The sequence below is a fragment of the Eptatretus burgeri genome, chromosome 4 (genome assembly GCF_056783735.1).
Source record: "Eptatretus burgeri isolate ZD-2024b chromosome 4, Ebu_testis_v1, whole genome shotgun sequence".
Taxonomy (NCBI): Eukaryota; Metazoa; Chordata; class Myxini; order Myxiniformes; family Myxinidae; genus Eptatretus; species Eptatretus burgeri.
The window spans coordinates 38043045-38061999 of NC_140964.1; the positions used below are offsets into that span (position 1 = coordinate 38043045).

Sequence of the window (18955 nt, forward strand, 5' to 3'; positions counted from 1 at the left end):
AAATTTTTCCTTGGTGCGATTTCAGAAATGCAGAGGTCCAAGTTTATACATTTTTTCAATATGGCTGCCACACCACGTAATCTATGAGGTCATTATCATTGAAACATTCTACATGAGTATTTGGACCAATGGTGAAAATTTCGTCTCAATCCGACAAACGGTTGCGGAGAAAACACGAAAGTTCTGTGCGGATAAACAGACAAACAGACAAACAAACAAACAAACAAACAAACGTCCCGAATGCAATACCCTCTCCTAATCCTTCGGCGAGGATAATTACTGCACCGTAGTCCCAAGAAAGAAGCCAGACATACACACACACACACACACACACACACACACACACACACACACACACACACACACACACACACACACACACACACACACACACACACACACACACACACACACACACACACACACACACACACACACACACGTACTGGTAAGCGCTTACAATAGCTATTTTATTTGAAGTTATAAACTTAACTTATAAACAATTTACTGATTTCCCAACTATCCAGATCATCAGCTGGGCACCGTTTTTCATCGAGATTTCGATCCTTTCAGCCCAGAACATCTCCAAACAGCAGATCCACAACCACGGCCACCGATCCTCGTCACAAATGATAGGCTCAAATGATGGGCTCCTGTGTATGGACATCACGAGATGATGTAACTTTTTAAACTCCAACCAGAAGAAATCCACCCATGTTTTTACTTTTAGCTGTTACTTCTATTTCCTTCCAAACCCGATTTCCCATTTCTGCCCCTCTCCACCAGTTCAACCCCCATCTATATTAATGTGTGTGTGTGTGTGTGTGTGTGTGTGTGTGTGTGTGTGTGTGTGTGTGTGTGTGTGTGTGTGTGTGTGTGTGTGTGTGTGTGTGTGTGTGTGTGTGTGTGTGGTCTCCTCCACAACTCCAAAACCATGAAATGTAGCAGACCGAATCTTTGCCTTCATACTAAGGGAACTCCAAGGGACTGCATGAATGAAAAGTGAGTATTTGGGTAAATTTAAACAACACTTTTGAAGGTAATTAACTCATCTCATCATGAAAAAACAAAAACAGGCTTATCCTTGGTCAGCCTACATTCACCTTGCAGGGGTCTTAATACACCATTTTGTTTTGGCTGAATAAAAAATGCCTTCCCTTGGAACAAGCAGAACAGGCCTCTGGTGTACATTTAAAGAATGACAAACACATCTTCTATCATTAAATCTTCTTCTTCTTCTTTCGGCTGCTCCCGTTAGGGGTCGCCACAGCAGATCATCCGTATGATCCGCATAGTGATTTGGCACAGGTTTTACGCCAGATGCCCTTCCTGACGCAGCCCTGGTCGCCTCTTACGACACAGGGATATGGTACACCTGTTTTAACCGGGGCATACACCGGGCCCAGTACACTGGTACTCACTTCGCCGACCTCAGAAGGATGATGGGCTGAGTCAACCTCCTGGTGTTTATTAATTCAAGCGGCTAACGGGGCTTGAACTCAGGACCTTTTGGATCCCAATTTGGATCCCAAGCCGCTACCCTAACCACTACGCCAACACCAGGCTCATCTTCTATCATTAAATGAAGGTACCGTTTTGAGGAAACAAAGGTATATTTTGATTACAACTCATGCAGATGAAACGAGGTAATGCATGTTTTGTTCGCAGCGATCGTGGCAGCGGTATAATATACATTGCTCAATGAAAGTACGCTCTCATAATGCAGAGGAAAGAAAATGGTCTTTAAATGAGGCTTATCAGCACAAGACAGGTGGACACCAGCAATAGACCAGTGCTGTGCAGTTGATGTAGTCTATGTGGACTTCAGCAAATGTTTTGATACATTGGCCATATGAGCAACTTCTGCTGAAATTCGAATGGCAAGGAATTGGACGACCAATACTCTTCTGGATCTGAGGTTTTCTTACAGGCCGTAAAAGGTGGTTGATCGCTTGCCGCCCTTGGGGGTGGTACTCTGTCACCATGAAAAGAAGTAATGAGTGGCATACTGCAGGGTTCCATACTTGGTCCTGTCCTATTTCTTGTGTGCATCCATGATTTGGCAGATAGTCTCCATTTCAAAACCCTTCTCTTTGCTGATGATGTTAAAAGGATGTTGCAACACCCCCAAGAGCGACAAGCGATCAATGTTGCAAGATGACCTGCTTCATCTAGAAAGCTGGGCAGACAAGTGGCTGATGCAACCAAACCCCCTAAAATGCAATGTTTTGCACACAGGGCGAAAAAGTTCCATACAGACTTCTAGACTCAATAGTGTTGCACTGCCAATTGTGATGGAGATTACTGATCTTGGAGTCTGCATGCAGGTGACAGTCTCTGACGAAGCAATGTGCCATGACCGCAAATAGGGCTCGAAGAATGCTTTTCGCCATTAATCGTGTCCTTGATGAGATTATACCAGATATTTCCCATTAGCTCTACGCTACACTTGTAAGATCGCATCTTGAATATGCACTTCTGATGTTGAAGCCGTTTTTGCAGCATGACAAAGTTATACTTGAATGCATGCAATGCACTGTGACAAGAACGGTGAGGGGTCAAGAGCATTTCTTGGGTGAAGAACGACTATCAAACCTCTCTGTGTGTCTGTCTCTCTCGACTTGCGACAAATTTGAGGGGATTTAATTACCCCCTACAGAATCCTGCATGGGGACCATCATGTTTGTCTTGAAGAAGCACTTTGTCTTAGCCAGGATGTCCACACCTTTGTGGGCATTCCTGGAAAATGACAAAGCCTGCGGCTCGTACCAGGAGCAGAGCAACTTATTTCTCTCATCTAGCAGTCTGCATAATGCTTGGCATGGACTAGACAAGATTAAGAGAAAGGTCATCCAAGCGTCATCACTCATCAGTTGATGCTTTCAAGAGGAATGTGGACAGAGTGGTTAAACATTCACAGAACCTATGGGCGTCGATTGGTGGGGGACAGGGGGGGTAAAACATTCACAGAACCTATGGGCATCAATTGGTGGGGGACATGTCCCCCCCACTTTTTATCAAGGGGGGGAAACATATCGATTGTCCCCCCAACTTTTTTCATTGAACGTAAGTTACGTAACACAAAACGAGCTGCTCCAGTACAACCAGGCCGAGATGTGCCTCAAATACAAAAATAAATTTTTAAATCTCTATTAAAGTTTTATTGGTCTATTATAGTTCTATTAAAGATGATAGGTTAACAATTCAACATTGAGAATCCGTGCTTCCCAAGCCATGGTCTCCCACCGGCCAAGCATCCATAGCGACGTCGCTTTTTGATCCTTCGATGTCGGCTCTTCCTATCATTGCGAAGCAGAATTCGCCAAGCGTTGGATTGTTCACCCACTAGCAGGGAACGTGACCTGGACATTTTGAGGTATGTTGGGACGTTTTCGGACTTTGTATCGTCAGTTTATGAGTGTTTAAAGAAATCGCGGCTTCATGGCCCAGAGCGCCACGCCTCGGATAGTGTTAGGCCGCAACGGCTCGGGGCCCCTTTAGCGACCAAAATAGTTTATTTCACCTTTCTAACTTATATCGCCGGATGGCTGATATTATTACCTGCACGATGATGTGTGTGTTTAATTTTTGTGACTTTGCACCGTCGAGTTATAAGCCAATAAAAGATTTCGCGGCCTGGTACTCTGATTGAGATGGTGGAGCTTGTGCAGGATGACGCGGTTTCACTCTACCGGCTCGCACGAACGAACGGAAAGATATTTTGCAATTCTGTATTCATATTTCGCAGTCGATAACAGTGGCCTAAACCCCAACGTTGAAAACCGGGTGAAAATCAAAGGAAAGTGGGTATTTTGGCGACTAAATTAGCTTTGAATACTTGGGAAACATAAAATAAAATGCGCTGATTCACTCGCTTTTGCGGTGGTTAATGTAAATAATTTTTTCATCGGTACTTGGACTTAGGGGAGGTATAGACCTACAAAACGAGAGGTATCATTCGGTCGTCGGAGTTATGAGGATTAAATTATGGATTTTAAAAGGTAGCTGTTGAAAAATATGCAAAATTCACCTAAGCGGTTCAGACAAACGAACGGAAAATTATTTTTGAATTCTGTTTACGGATTATACAGTATCTACAGGGTAGTAATGAGATTACCTCGAAAATGCGATCAAAAAAGGCTTAGGCTAAGTAGCTTAACCGCGGCTTGCAATTTTTACTAGGAAAAATAACGTTCCGGAAGGAATTTCTCTTCCGCCATCATCGCAATAATTTTCCGTTTGCACGAGGACAAAGACGAAGGAGAGACCGACAGAATAAGGTGTTTCAATAAACTGTGTGATTTAGAATGATTAAATTAGAGATTTTAAATGCAGCGTTCAAAATAAAATAAAGAGGAATGTCAGCTTCTTCTTCACCATGTCGACCCCACAACGGTTCTGGGCCACTTTAGTGACCAAAATGGTTTATTTCACCTTTCTAACTTGTATCGCACTATACGTAAACAAAACGTATGGGCACGCGCTATACTTAAACAAAGGCACGCGGCTTCAAAGTTGTTGTTTTAAAAAAAAAAAAAATTGCACGTTCGGCCACGCACGTACGGGCACGCACTAGTGGAAATGATGAACGTGTTTACAAATCAACAAACTATGTACATGAATTGGAAAGAAGAGAGTGCACGTCCAGACGGCAACAGATCTTAATCCCTCGTCTCCTGGTCTCATGGTTTGTGAGAGGTAAAGAATTACATAAACTAGCATAACCCACACTCTGCGCGACATGTTGGGGTGGGTGTGTTTGAGAAAGGAACTGATGCAGAGTATCAGTAGTAATTTTACTTTAATGCAGTAAGTGGAATACGATTTCACTGTTTCAGAACCATTTTAGTTACTTTTTTTGTACCATGCACCTCATATGGTCTTTGAGATAATGTAAGCCGAATATCACGTTACTTGAGCGCAGAACAAAGTCGAAGATAGCGCGACACGAAACCACAAACTCGGAAATAATATATAAGATGTTCACATTACAACTGATTTTAGCTCATTCCTTTGGTGAACCCTTTTGATGGCATGCAAATCAAGAACACAATCTTTAACGACGACGCTAACTATGAACCAATAATATCATAATCATCTCACTCAACTTTAGCTCATTGGTTAATTAAATCCAGATTAAATAAAATGATGAATATTAATAATCCCAGGCAATAAAATACCAGGGTATCTGACCCTAACCAAAAGTAATAAAAGTAATAAGCGCGTAGCCGGGAACTAAGCGAGTAATGGAATGCTAAATTGGGAGCTCAGATGCTAAATTAATAACTGAACTCGTATCGGCGCTCTTTTAGTAATACATGTGCTACGCAAAGTTTATCACATGTCAACATTGTGCCTGGAGGTATAGTGACATAGCCAAAAGTATGTTGACCTTAAAAATGCCGTTACGCAAATATAACCCTTATAATTCACATGTCAACATTTATTCAACTGAAATGTAATTCCCTTCTCGTTTCATAGAGGATATGGATATCAGAGAGTTTTTCGCGACAGCATCAAGAAGCACATCCCTGACCACTCTCCTGGAGCAATCGAGTTCCCAGAAAGAGGTGGACGATTCAAAGGAGAAGATAGCAGAAAAGGGCGCATGTGCGAGTACTCGGCCTAATTTCCCAGATCAGCCTTTTCAACCTCATGATGTCAGTTGTATCCCAGTCCAAATACTGCCAAACCGAAAGTTGAAGTTTCAACAACAGTGGTTCAAAGATTTTCTGTGGCTTCATTTTGATCAGAGCATCGGCGGTGTACTCTGTCATACCTGTACGGACGCTTTTCGTGAAAAACTTACCGAACTTGCCCACTGTACAGAAGACGCATTTGTCTCAAAGGGCTTTCGGAACTGGAAAAAGGCTACAGAAAAATTCAGACAACACGAACGATCAAACACACATAGGCTTGCCTCTGAAAATCTGAAATGTCACAGAAGTCAACCTGGTGTCCATGTGCAGCTGAGCAGCAAACTGCTAGAAGAGCAAAGATCTGCACGGTCAGCACTTCTGAAGATTATCACCTCACTGCAATATTTAGCCCGACAAGGTTTTGAAATTCGTGGGAAGGATGCCTCTGAAGGGAATTTCAAAATGCTCTTACAGTTGCGGGCCGAGGATGATGTAAACCTCAAGACGTGGCTGTCAAGGAAGACGACGTCCACAAGTGGAGAAATTCAGAACGGAATTCTACAGTTGATGAGTCATGCCATCCTCAGAAATATCTGCAGTTACATGAATGAAATGTCCACTCAGTTCAGACTCGTAACTGATGGAATGCAAGATATTCAGGGTAATGAGCAGGAGTCGGTGTGTGTGCGCTATGTGACGGATTCCTTTGATGTTCAAGAAGATCTCATCGGCCTCTACCAAGTATCGTCAACAACAGGAGTATCACTTTGTAAGATGCTTCAGGATGTCCTAATTCGGTGTCAACTCCCTATTGAATACCTTAGAGCGCAGACTTACGATGGGGCAAACAACATGTCCAGAAAGTAGAAGGGCTGTCAAGCACAGCTAAAAAAAACTCCAACCGCTGGCCAATTATGTTCACTGTGGAGCTCATGTCACCCAACTCATTACATCCAAAGCCCTACACAAACTGCACCACTCATAAGAGACGCCCTTGATTATGTCCAGGTACTCAGAAACATCTACAACAACTCTGGAAAATTCAAGCATCTGTACTTGAATATCCATGCTGACGATGCTGACACTCCTTACCCAACACGACTGAGGCCAATTTGCCCGACGCGTTGGTTAACTCATTCTCCTGCCGTGAAATCGATATTGGATAACTATGAAGCGGTACTGGATGGCCTTCAACAAGCAAGTGATGACTTTGGTACGAACACGGCATCGCGAGCCAACGGTATTCGAAGCTGTCTTTCATCAGGAAAGTGTGTTCACGGTCTGTTTGCATTATTGCCCGTTCTCCAATCCCTTGAATACCTCAATAAGGCACTTCAGGGTTCACAAGTTACCGTCTCTGGTATGCTTACTGCTGCAAAGGTAACTGCATAGAATATCCAATCTCTCCGTACCGACCAGAGGTTTAAGGAGGTTTTCGAAGCAGCACAACAGAAGCTCCAGAAGTGCCAACTAGATCCAGTGACCCTCCCTCGTAAGCACAAGCTTCCGAAGAGACTTTATGGAGGCACGCAGGAATACACTGCCAATTCTGCAGAGGAGGTATACAGAGTTGAATTTTTCAGTCATCGACAGCGCATCTGAGAACTTGAACGAGTACTTCACATCAACCGACCTCATGGCATATAGGGACTTGGGTGAAATGCTCCTGTCTGGGTCATTCAAACCACAAATAGTCTGCAAATATCCCGAACTGTCGGATTCCCGAGAGCAAGAACTTGGCTTCTTTCGTAACCAGTTCAGTGGTTCATCTGTTGAGGATTACCGTAAGATATTTGTAGACATGGTGCCGGAAGTCCGTCGAATGTTCCCACAGGTAGAACGTTTGCTTCGGCTTCTATTGGTTTCCCCAGCAAGTTCATGCGAAGCTGAACGGTCATTCAGCGCACTCAGACATATGAAGACTTGGTTATGTTCCACAATGACCCAGCAACGCCTCAACCATCTCATGATCTGTCATGTTCACCGAGATCGTCTGACTGCATTTGACCCCCAAGACATTGCTACAAAGTTTTAAACTGGATCGGCAGACAAGAGGGTTCATATTTTTGGCAAGTTTTAAGGTAAGTAGAACGTACTCGTGTAATATCAATTTGTATGTGTCTAGTTTTCAGTTTATGTTTAGTGAATCAGTTCAAGGGTCGTGAGAAGGAGGCTTGATAAACAATTCTATAATATATATATATGTATATATATATGTTGTTGTTCATCTTTCGGCTGCTCCCGTTAGGGGTCGCCACAGCGGATCATCCGTTATGATCCGCATACTGATTTGGCACAGGTTTTACGCCGGATGCCCTTCCTGACGCAACCCTGGTCGCCTCTTACGACACAGGGATCAGGATTTGGGTTTCGCCATGATTCCAGGCTGCTCTGCACCCTGCCCAGTGCAGAGCCCCCGTCCTCAAGCGATCCTCCGAGTAGCCGGATTACAGGCGCACGCCACTACGCCCGGTATATGTATATATATATATATATATATATATATATATATATGTATATATATATATATATATATATATATATATATATATATATATATATATTGTTACGGCTGTGGAAATTCACAAACCACCATCCAGGTCCCGTAGGTGAGGTATCTCTGAAGAACATGTATAGTTAGCCCCAAACCCGTTGTTTAGAGGGAATAAATGTGATTCATTCGGGCTGCGACGCTTTGAGTCAGTCGTTTTTCTTGTTCTATCTTTTATTTCAAACAAAAACCAACAAGGGGCTCGGTGGCTTTTCGCGCCATTCTTCTCCGCGCTTGGTGCGAGGGAGGAGAAGAGAGGGGAGGGCAGCTGGCGCCCGATTGGTGGATGCGCGGTGTGACGCGGCCAGGGAGGAGGAATGCCCCTCTTCGAGACCTTTCTCGAAGCGCCTCGAAGAGGGTGGAGCAAAGAACGGGGCGGAGCAACAGGGCGGAGCTCCGAGATATAAAAAGTCGGAGACGAGCGAAGCAGTTTGGTGGATGCTCTTGCTCGGTGGATATTCTTGCTTCGTAGTTGCTCTCGCTTTCGTCTTCCGGCTCGCTCGTCCTGGTGGCCGCTGGCCTGGTCTTTTGTGGGGCAGTTGCAAGACCCCGCTGGCGGGAAGGAGCGTCCGCCATTCCCCTCTCCCGACTTCGGGCATCCACGTTTCCCCCCCCCCCCCATCCGCGCTGGGATAGCGCCGAACACTCGGTCCATGGCGTCGAGTGGCCAACATGTGCAGGCGTGAGGCACGCAGGAGAGGACTCGCATGGAGTCGGTTCCAGGCGGGACCACGTCAACGGACGTAGGAGAGGGACTCGACGGCCCAAAAGGGAAGTCACCATTTCTTTTCGGGGTTTTTTTTGTATGGAACTTGTGGCGCCGTGTCTTGTGAAGTAAAACTGTACAAGTGTTGCCGTGTGTCGGTCTTAGTCGGTTGTAGCTCTGCGTCGTCGTTGCTTTATTGTTTTTCTTCTTGCATTTGATATATGTGCATTCTGATCCTGTTTGGCTGCATATGTGTGCTCTCCGTGTGTCGTGTGAATAAAGTGCTTGTGTGAACTTGTTCCCCGTTTCGCTGTGTCCTTCCCTTTGTTGAATCTCCATCATGCTTCACGTAAAGGGTTCATAGTGGGCTTAATACGCCCGATAAGTAATCGGAACCGTCGAGGCCGACGATAACACCGCTCGGTTATCCCGATAGTATGGAACGGACTGCTTAAGCGGCCCGTGTCCGGAGTCGACCTGCGGCGAGGTGCGATCGCCTGGTTTACCATCCGCATGGGTACTTAGGTAGGTCGAGTTTGGCGAACAACCCTATCCCACGCGGGTGGCCGATTGGCACGATCGTGGTGAGGCTGAAAGGCCCATCCGTGACTAGCTCCCGGCGTTAGTCCGAGAGGGTCACGACAGAATTGTCTGTCCGGTGGGCGACGTGCCGCGATTCGAGTCACGTGGCCATTCGCACGCCGGCTGGCGCGAATTCGCAACAAAATATATATATATATATATATATATATATATATATATATATATATATATATATATATATATATATATATATATATATATATATATTGTTGTGGTTACCAAATTCGCAAACCACCATTCAGGTCCCTTAGGTGAGGTATCTCGGTAAGTACATGTGTAGTTAGGCCCAAACCCGTTGTCTAGTGGGAATACATGTCATTTATGCGTGCTGCGACTCTTCAGGATAGCCGTTTTTCTTTTACTATCTTTAATTTGGACCAACCGCCATTGTTACCACCACCAGTCACAACATCAACCACCAACCACAACACCGCTTCACCACAACCGCCACGACCTTCACGTCACACCTCGCAACCGTCGCATCGCCACCGTTCTTGCGCCGCCTGTGGGTACCGGTGTTGGACTCGTGCAGGGCGCGCGCCGAACAGAGTGTACAAAATCACGGATTTTGTGCTTCAAAAACGGATCAAAAACGACACACGCCCACTTTTTGCCGTCCAATCGGTGAGCGAGGGGCGAATTGGCCCCGCCCCCAGGGCGTTGGAGGGTGATCGATATATGCAAATTTATGGATCAAAAAGCATTCACGCCCACTTTTTCTCGGGCCAATGGGGAGCGAGGTGAAAGGTCGAAGGGAGGGGGTCAGAGATGAGAGGGCGAAGCTACGGGGCTGATAAAAAGCGACCGTGTTCGTCAGTCCAGTGAGTAGTAGAGTAGGAGAGTCGAGAGGGAACAGAGAGTCAAGACTTCGCGGGCGGTGGAGTGGGCAAGAAGGAGCTGGTCGTCGTGCGCGTTGGAGTCAGAACGGAGGGGACGGAGCTGTGGAGAGGCGGCGAGGGCAGACGAGGGGGTGCTCGCGTCGTGCAGGGAGCTGCACCCCAGGGAGGCCGACAGCGTGACCTGGCCGAGGTGGAGACGCTCGTTGCGGGGCAATAAAAATCCTCTATACCCCGAGCATCAGCAACCCCCTCCTGTTTCCCCCCGCGCTGATATAGTGCGACCAAGGGGGCCCCTTTCCCACCCCCTACCAGACACTGCCCGCGAGGCCCGCGGAGTTGAGGCACCATCGCCGCTCCGCGTCTCATCACCAGACGGGTAGGCCGACCCGGTCTCGGCCTCAGGCCCGCCTCATCCTTGAGGGTATTCTTTTCCTTGGTTTTGGGTATGTGTTGTCGGCGCCGTCTGTGAAGTAAAATTGTATAAGTGTTGCCGTGTGCTCGGTAGTCGGTATTAGCTCTGCATTGTGTCTTCGCTTTTACATTTGCTTTTTGTGTAAATTGAATTGTGTTTTTCTTTTCTGTGTGCTTTTGGTGGAATTGAATATGTGTGCTTTCCGTTCGTCGCGAATAAATGTGCTTTGTGTTGAACTGTTTCCCGCTTCGCTTCGTCATTTCCTTCATTGAATCCTCATCTTGCTTCACGTAAAGGGTTGGTAGTGGGCTGAATACGCCCGATAATTAATCGAACCGTCGAGGTCGACGATAACACCGCTCGGTTATCCCGATAGTACGGAACGGGTCGCTTAAGTGGCCCGTGTCCGAAGTCGACCTGCGGCGAGGTGCGATCGCCCGGTCTACCCTCCGCGTGGGTACTTAGGTAGGTCGAATTTGGCGAGCAACCCTATCCCACGCGGGGGCTGATTGGCTCGATCGCGGTGAGACCGAAAGGTCCACCCGTGTCTGGTTCCCGGTGTTAGTCCGAGAGGGTCACGACTGGATTGTCCGTCCGGTGGGCGATGTGCCGCGATTCGAGTTACGTGGCCGTCAGCACGCCGGCGGGCGCGAATACCGCAACAATATATATATATATATATATATATATATATATATATATATATATATATATATATATATATATATATATATATATATGTGCGCCTGTAATCCGGATACTCTGAGGCTTGGGTTGGAGGATCGCTTGAGGACGGGAGCTCTGCGCTGGGCTGCGCTATGAGAGGGTGTCGGGCAGCCCGGAATCATGGCGAAACCCAATCCTTATCCGTGTGTCGTAAGAGGTGACCAGGGTTGCATCAGGAAGGGCATCCGGCGTAAAACCTATGCCAAATCAGAATGCGGATCATAATGGATGATCCGCTGTGGCGATCCCTAATGGGAGCAGCCGAAAGACGAACAACAATACATTTACATATATATATATATATATATATATATATATATATATATATATATATATATATATATATATATATATATATATATATATATATATATATATATATATATATATATATAGTGTTACGGTTGTGGAAATTCACAGGACACCATATAGGTCCTTAGATCAGTTATGTTGATAAGTCTGTGTTCAGATAGATTTCCCCACCGATTTTTAATGGGAAATTGTTCGTGTGCAGGGCTGTGAATCTTCAGTTAGCCGTTTTTCTTTTGCTATCTTTATTTTGGACCAACAGCTTCACAACAACCACCTCCACCACCAACATTGCTCTCATCAACCATCTCCACAACAACCATGACATCCCCTCACCACTTACGCAACAACGAACAGCAACGCCTCACCTTCATCTCCATTGTGCCGCCATCTTTGTGCCAGCCACGGCGAATTCTCCACGAACAACATCTCTGCCACCAGACGCGGGGACAGGGCCGCATTTAGGGCAGGGCCCACAGGGCCACGGCCCGGGGCCCCGCGCCTCCCAGGGGCCCCGCGCAAACGCAAAGATTACAAGAAATTCTGCTATTTTCCCCCTTTTGTTTGTTTGTGAAAAAAAATCTAGTTCGTTTGTGTAAATGTTCAGTGAATCATGAAACAAATACTCAATATCCCTGTTAATTTGGCATCTGTTTGGTTATGTTTATCATTTATTTTACATCTTTTAACTTATTTTTTTTCCTTTCCACTGATCTTAAGAGCGCAATCTTAAGGTCTACCACAGAAATAGGTCACACGAAAGAAGTGAGGGTTTTCCCAATCCCAGCAAGCTATGGCCGTCTCAATTTCATTATTGCAAAATTACACGCCCGCCCTGAATCTATGTTTGCTATGTACTGCACTGGTGTACTGCTGGGGTGGTTATACTATAATTGTGTAATTCAAGTTTACACACCAGATAATATTTTATTATATTTATAAGGTGTGTTGTGCCGCCACACTGTGCCGGTTGACTAGTCATGCGTATTCATTGTTGTCGTTTCCTTGTGGCTCCGCCTACCGAGAGCCAAGATATGCTGCCGCCACACTGTGCCGGTTAACTTGTCATGCATATTGATTGTTGTTGCTTCCCTGTGGCTTCGCCTACCGTGAGCCAGGAGACGCTGTGTTTAAAAATGTCGCCTTGCCATGTGTTTTTTTTGCCCGCTGTGATGAAAAATGCTTTTTGTGCCAGACTGTGGCCAACAACAGTGTGAGTGATGCGTTTTGTTTATCGTTCAATACCAGAATTTTGTACTGTGACTTTATGTCGGCATGAAACAGTTCGATGCTCTAGTTTTACCAACAAACTTTGACAATTGTGTTACAACAACCTATAGGAAAGAACATGCAACTTTGATGTGTAGACAAATGTAAAGCTCTGCGGTCTATTCTAGTAACTCTAATTTGTCATTATACCGTTACTCTGATCAGTGATTTTAAAATACATCTTGTACATGTATAACGATCACCGTAATATCTGTGTCAACTTACTATAATATTTTATTTTTTCTTTTGCCCAGCCGAGGTTGGTGCATTTATATATGAATACTTTTATAAGCATATATGAAGTGAAAATGGCTGAGGCCCTGAGAGGGCCCCGCGTACTTCTAGGGCCCAGAGCCCGCAACACATAAATCCGGCCCTGAGCGGGAACTCCTTCGTTGGAGCGAGTGTCGATGATTTCACCCACGTCTGCTCTCTCCGAGCTTCGCGACAATTCGGATCAAAAGATAAAAATGGGCGGAGCCAGTGGGGGGTCAGAGGTGAGAGATCAGAGATCAAAACCTGGCCTCACGGATCCAATATAAAGGCGTGCAGAGATGCCAAGCACGTAGTTGGGTGGAGTCACGCTAGGAGCTGGGTCAGTCTGGAGTCTGCAGTCAGTGAGGAGCTGGAGAGAGCGGAGGAGAATGGAGCTAGGAGCGCGGCCTGCCGTGCCGAACAGTGGGTCGCTGGAGAGAGGCCGGAGAGGAGTCACCAACCAGCGGCAAACGGTCCGAGGTGATCGGGCCCCGGGACAGTCCGAACGACGCTGAGGAACGCGCGGGCTCTTAAGAGAGCATCAACTCTGAAAGAGCAAAGGCCCGTTCGTTCCTCTGAGGCGTTGTCGACTAGGGCCGATCGACCGGGCCGCACGACGAGGCCTGGGCTGAGCCGCAGTTACGCCAGCTGCTGTGTGGATGGGACGTCGAGGAGCACCCAGTGAGTCGCCACGAAAGTGGCAGGTAACCAGCGCGGCCTCTCGGAGCTCCTGTGGTCTTCACAGCTCCGTAACTTATAAAGGCCCACGAGGCCCAGGTCTTGCCCTTTTCTTTCTGAGGTTTTCTTTGAATGAATGCTGTGGCTCCATGTCTTTAAGTAGAGCAGTTAAGTGCATGTGTGTACATAATAAATAGACGGTTGTAGTTCCTTGTCTTGCTCGTGTTTTGTCCCATACTTGCATTGATTGCATACGTGCATTGGTTGTATACATGACTGCATTGGTTGCATACATGACTGCTTACGGGTGTGAAATAAATGTCATGGTTTAAATGTTCACCCGTTCGTTGCATCCTTTCCCTAATTGAACTGCCATAATTGAGTTCGGAATATAGCTGGCTGTTTAATAGCCGATAAAATAATCGGGTCCAACGGGTCTTCGCGATAATACCCCGCTCGCTTATCACTAAACAGAGCGAGCTGCTTCAGTGGCTCGTTTCCAAGCAGGCCCCATTGAGGTACAATCTCTTGGTAGTCTGCCCACGCGATTAATTAGGGAAATCGACCATTCGGCGATCAGACCCTGCAGTGCGTGGGTAGAGTATTGACAAGTCTGTGGTGTGATTAAAGATACACCCGTAACTGGATTTCGGTTTTGATCCGAAAGCTGTGTCTAGGTTTGTCCGTTCGGTGGGCGAGAGCGGCCGTCATTGGCTAGAAGCGGTCGCCCGCACGCCAACGGGCAGGAAGCCACTATATATATATATATATATATATATATATATATATATATATATATATATATATATATATATATATATATATATATATATATATATATATATATATATATATATCTTTGAAATGTGTATGATTAATGTTTAATTAATTTTGCTCAGTCTGCTTACATTTGATAAAAAGATGGTCGATAGATGGTCAGATTAATTTAAGGGATTTGTGTGATCATAAGGCAGCATGTCAACGAGCGTATAAAATCAAGAATTTGCAAGGGTAGACTTGCTGTGTCAATGCCGGCACGAAGTGGGCTTCGTGGTCTGGACATGCAATGTCCCCCCCCACTTTTCAAAAGCAATCGACGCCCATGTCAGAACCACATAGGCTTTGACATCATGTCCTATAATCTGACCTGACCTCTGTTTTTTTTTAAAAACTTTTGTTTTTCACCCGACTTTTTAAGGCTTATAAACTAACTGATGGACATGTAATTCACATGTGAAGGAAATAAACATGAGAGGCGATGAACATTGGCTTGGTCGTAAAATGTCTGTGTACGTAATTAATTAATCAGGAGGCCAGGGAAATTCCTGAGAGATTTTTAGGATGTGCATGTACACTTTAAAGAACTTATGTACACGCACACTTTAAAGTTATATGAAATGTACACGTCCACTTTTGTACACTCAACATCACCTCCGAGTTTAGGTACATTTTGAAAACTAAAACAATGCTTTGAAAACTGAACAAGGTACTTTTTCGTTACAACAAAACTCGTCAGGATTAATATTGAGATCTTTAATTAATTCATTTTTTAAACGCCTCCTTTTTTTGGTGTTTTGAATTTTTTGGTGTATGTTGGTTGTCGAGATGTCCAAGGGTGTGTTCAGCTACCAAGCAGTTAGCGAGCTAGCGCTTTCCAAACCAACCGTTTCTTATCAACAGTTTTGAATGGAGTGCTTCAGCCACTTGGCGAGCACTCTCCAAGAAACTTGGTAACTGAACACATCCCAGATTCATGACATGGCGACAAGGATAAACATTTATACCACGACTTGTTTTGTCCATATCGATGAATTTGTCCTTCAGGGAGCAGATTTCGACAAGACATGTGGCAAGTCAGAGGTGGTAGGAAGCAAAAGCGGGTTTATTTTAATTAGTTATTTTTCCCAAACGTGGTTTATAAACGCTTTATTCACTGGCAGTGACACAAATGTGGTATCTTATGTGAAAAATCACTGAAGACGTCACAATGATCGGTGAGTTTGGCGAAGGAGTCACGCGACCTCTCACATGTGCTAATTATTCAAAAACCAAAAATCATACAAACACAACCGAAACATCGATTTAAAGGTAATTTTACTGTTCATCTAAAGATATAACTCTCAAGGGTGAAAGAAGAGTTTGTAGAAAAAAAAGGTGACCACCTTAACTAACTTCTCCAAATACATACCCTGCAAAAATTCCTTTGTGGTTGGTGGGAGAGGAAGAATGGGAGTCCGGAGGGAGGGGAAGGAGTGGAGTGGGAGTTCAGAGAGAGGAGGCAGGGGAGGGGTGGGAGCCCAGACGGAGGGGGTGGGGTGGGAGGAGGGATCCGGCATTGCACTGACGCTCACCTTGGGGACGGTCATTGCAACACTGCGTACCTTTGTTAGTATACAATATATGCATCCTATGTAGATGCTCACTCCTATCTCGCAGAAAACAGGAAACAATTTTTGGAGTCATTACCTCTGCCACTGAAGGTTGACAGATGTTTCCACCTCAGTTTGTCTGTGTCTGTTTATCTGTCTGTGTGCAAGATATCTTTAAAAAGTTGTGTTCGGATTTGGACTTTATGAACAGGTTGGGTGTGTGACAAGGACAAATTGATTCAATTTTAGTTCAGGTTTGGATCTAGATCCGGCCCATCACCGGAATTCAAAACATCAACTGTTCAGCTGAGCGGGGATATCTGCTCGAATGGGTGTTATTCTAGTTGTTCCATGTCACATACAGTGATATTGGCCATGTCCAGAAGTTTGACACATCACATATTTCACTTGATTTGGACTCCTTGCACTCCATTTAATTGGAGCAAATAAGATTGGTTTTATTTCAATGAGTAACCACCACCACCCACCCATTGGGACCATACTCTGTGAAGAGCGTTGGTGCTGCTTAAGCAGCCTCCTTGGCTAATTGGCACAATTCTGGATGGGTCGCCACTCCAATGCAGGATACCAGCAAGCTGGCACTCATTTTGCCAACCTTGGAAGGATGACAGGCAGAGTCAACCCCAACTGGTATTAATTCAACTGCAGAGTGGGATTTGAACTCAGAATTCTAGGATCCCGAGCCCACTACCCTAACCATTAAGCCAACACCAGGCATAATGAGTAACCCTTGCATTAAATGAAATTACTATTTATTTCCGACATTGATCGAAGGCTCATGGAGGAGCTTGGACATATTTCACATGCAAGACATTAGTGGACAACAATGTATTTCCACATCAATTAAAAGGCAATATGACAAGAAGCAAACATGTGGTGGATGAGATTTGAACCTGGGTTTCCAGCATCATAAGCCAAGGGTTCAGATGGAGATTGTTTTTTGTAAACAAGGTCAAGGCCCATGGAAAAGCTCGAATGTAGAACGGATCAGGACGTAACAGAACAAAAGGAACAGCAGAAAGACTTTTACTTTGCATGGCAACGATACATGACGTCATAACACCTATGCTGCCAATAAGGAGAATATTTAACATGTCCAAAATAAAAACGAGAACTATCAAAATGTTTTCGCAAGTTTGTTAAAAATATATATGCAGAGGACATCCACGTTTCCCATGAGTATAGCCAAGATTTAAGGGGTGGGTTTCCAGAGATCTCCCAATGGGTGCATTTCAACATCTTTTAGCCCCGATGCGAGTATTTTCAGAAGATTTATGACATGACTCGATCTCCGTTTCGTAGCTTTCAAAAAATTCAAAAATTTCTTGCAAGGGGTCATTTTTCCATGACAAATTTCGAGCTCGCTATCAATTCAGAAAATTTGTCCCAGGGCCATAAAAAGGGGTGGTGGTGGTGGCGGCGGGGGGGGGGGGTGATTCTCATAGCCCCCAACATAGCATCACAGTCCCCAACAACTTAGCATCTCCTTGCATCAGCGTAGGCAACTAATGACGTCTCACAAGCTTTATTATGACGATGCTACAGTACATCATGGGTGATATCTATCTAGGCAAATTCATAATTGTAACGTTTATCGAACGAGAGATGAAATGCTTGAAAAATTGTAACTGCTCCTGAACAATGAACATTTAGCCTTGCTTACATTTCCCTGTACAAGTCTGCGCTGGAGTGTTTAATGGTCATGGAGATGTATTGTATATTATGACTCCGAATATTAATACAGGTACGGTATTAGCATGGCAAGCTCATTCGGTGCACGGCGAACTATTACCTGTGAGCTGTCAGCACGACTTCACATGACAATATGTAACCAGACATTCAGCAGGGCTATCTATGAGTACACATAAAGGCCAAAATGATAATATGCAACCCTCTCTCGATTCCTCCACCGTTTCAGCCAAAAATACATCATGAAGGTAGTTTGGGTTTATGAGACACGGCAAATAAATGAGCACTTCCCGTAGGAAGGAAATCAACATTCTCACAAATCCGTCGTTTCAATCCCAGGAATGTCAAACATGCTCACATGTGGTATTCATCCAATGCCTCCACGAGCTGTCCCCACGAGTCGAAATCCGTGGCTTTCCTGAAGTTCGCAAGCCATCTGTGTTGTGCTCGGCTAGCTCGCTCCGACATGCTCGGGCGGCGCTCTCCACACTGATCTTTCGCTCCCTCTCAACGCCTTCCTTCCCTCTCCGCCCCTCACATTCCCGTTTCCTTCCTACATTCCCTTCCCTACTCTTCTCAATGTCGTCTTCATGCTGTAGCCCTTCCCTCCACATGGCGAATCCTAATGGGTCACTGGGACTGGACCCATAACTCGTCTTTACCCCTCCCGTCGGACGTTCTTACGAATAGTTTTAGGCTCAAGAGGATGAGGTTTGAACTGGACATTTAAATTTTACTTTTACAGCAGGAAATCTTCAATTTAAATCATAACCTTCTTGTTTACGTATAGCAGTATCATATTTACTCATACAGGTGTATTATTAGAGACTAGCCGAAATCCCGCCACAGACGGATTCCGTTCATTCAACCACCCTCACCAGCTCACCCA

The 18955-nt window shown here is 45.2% G+C and overlaps 1 protein-coding gene across 5 annotated transcripts in view; it reads right to left on the reverse strand.

The window, feature by feature from the left end:
* The window catches only part of AIDA (axin interactor, dorsalization associated), a 35641-nt gene extending 16963 nt beyond the window's left edge, over positions 1 to 18678 (reverse strand). Inside the window, exons 1-2 of one of the 5 annotated variants that reach the window (XM_085877483.1) lie at positions 18425 to 18567; positions 18170 to 18229 (exon numbers count right to left, since the gene is read on the reverse strand). In XM_085877483.1, the coding sequence (XP_085733609.1) occupies positions 18170 to 18216 (47 nt within the window). In that variant the 5' untranslated portion in view covers positions 18217 to 18229; positions 18425 to 18567. Of the gene's footprint in view, positions 1 to 18169; positions 18230 to 18424 lie in introns of all 5 variants that reach the window. The other 4 variants (XM_085877481.1, XM_085877484.1, XM_085877482.1 and 1 more) reach the window with 4 other exon arrangements.
* Between the last annotated feature and the right edge of the window lie 277 nt (positions 18679 to 18955).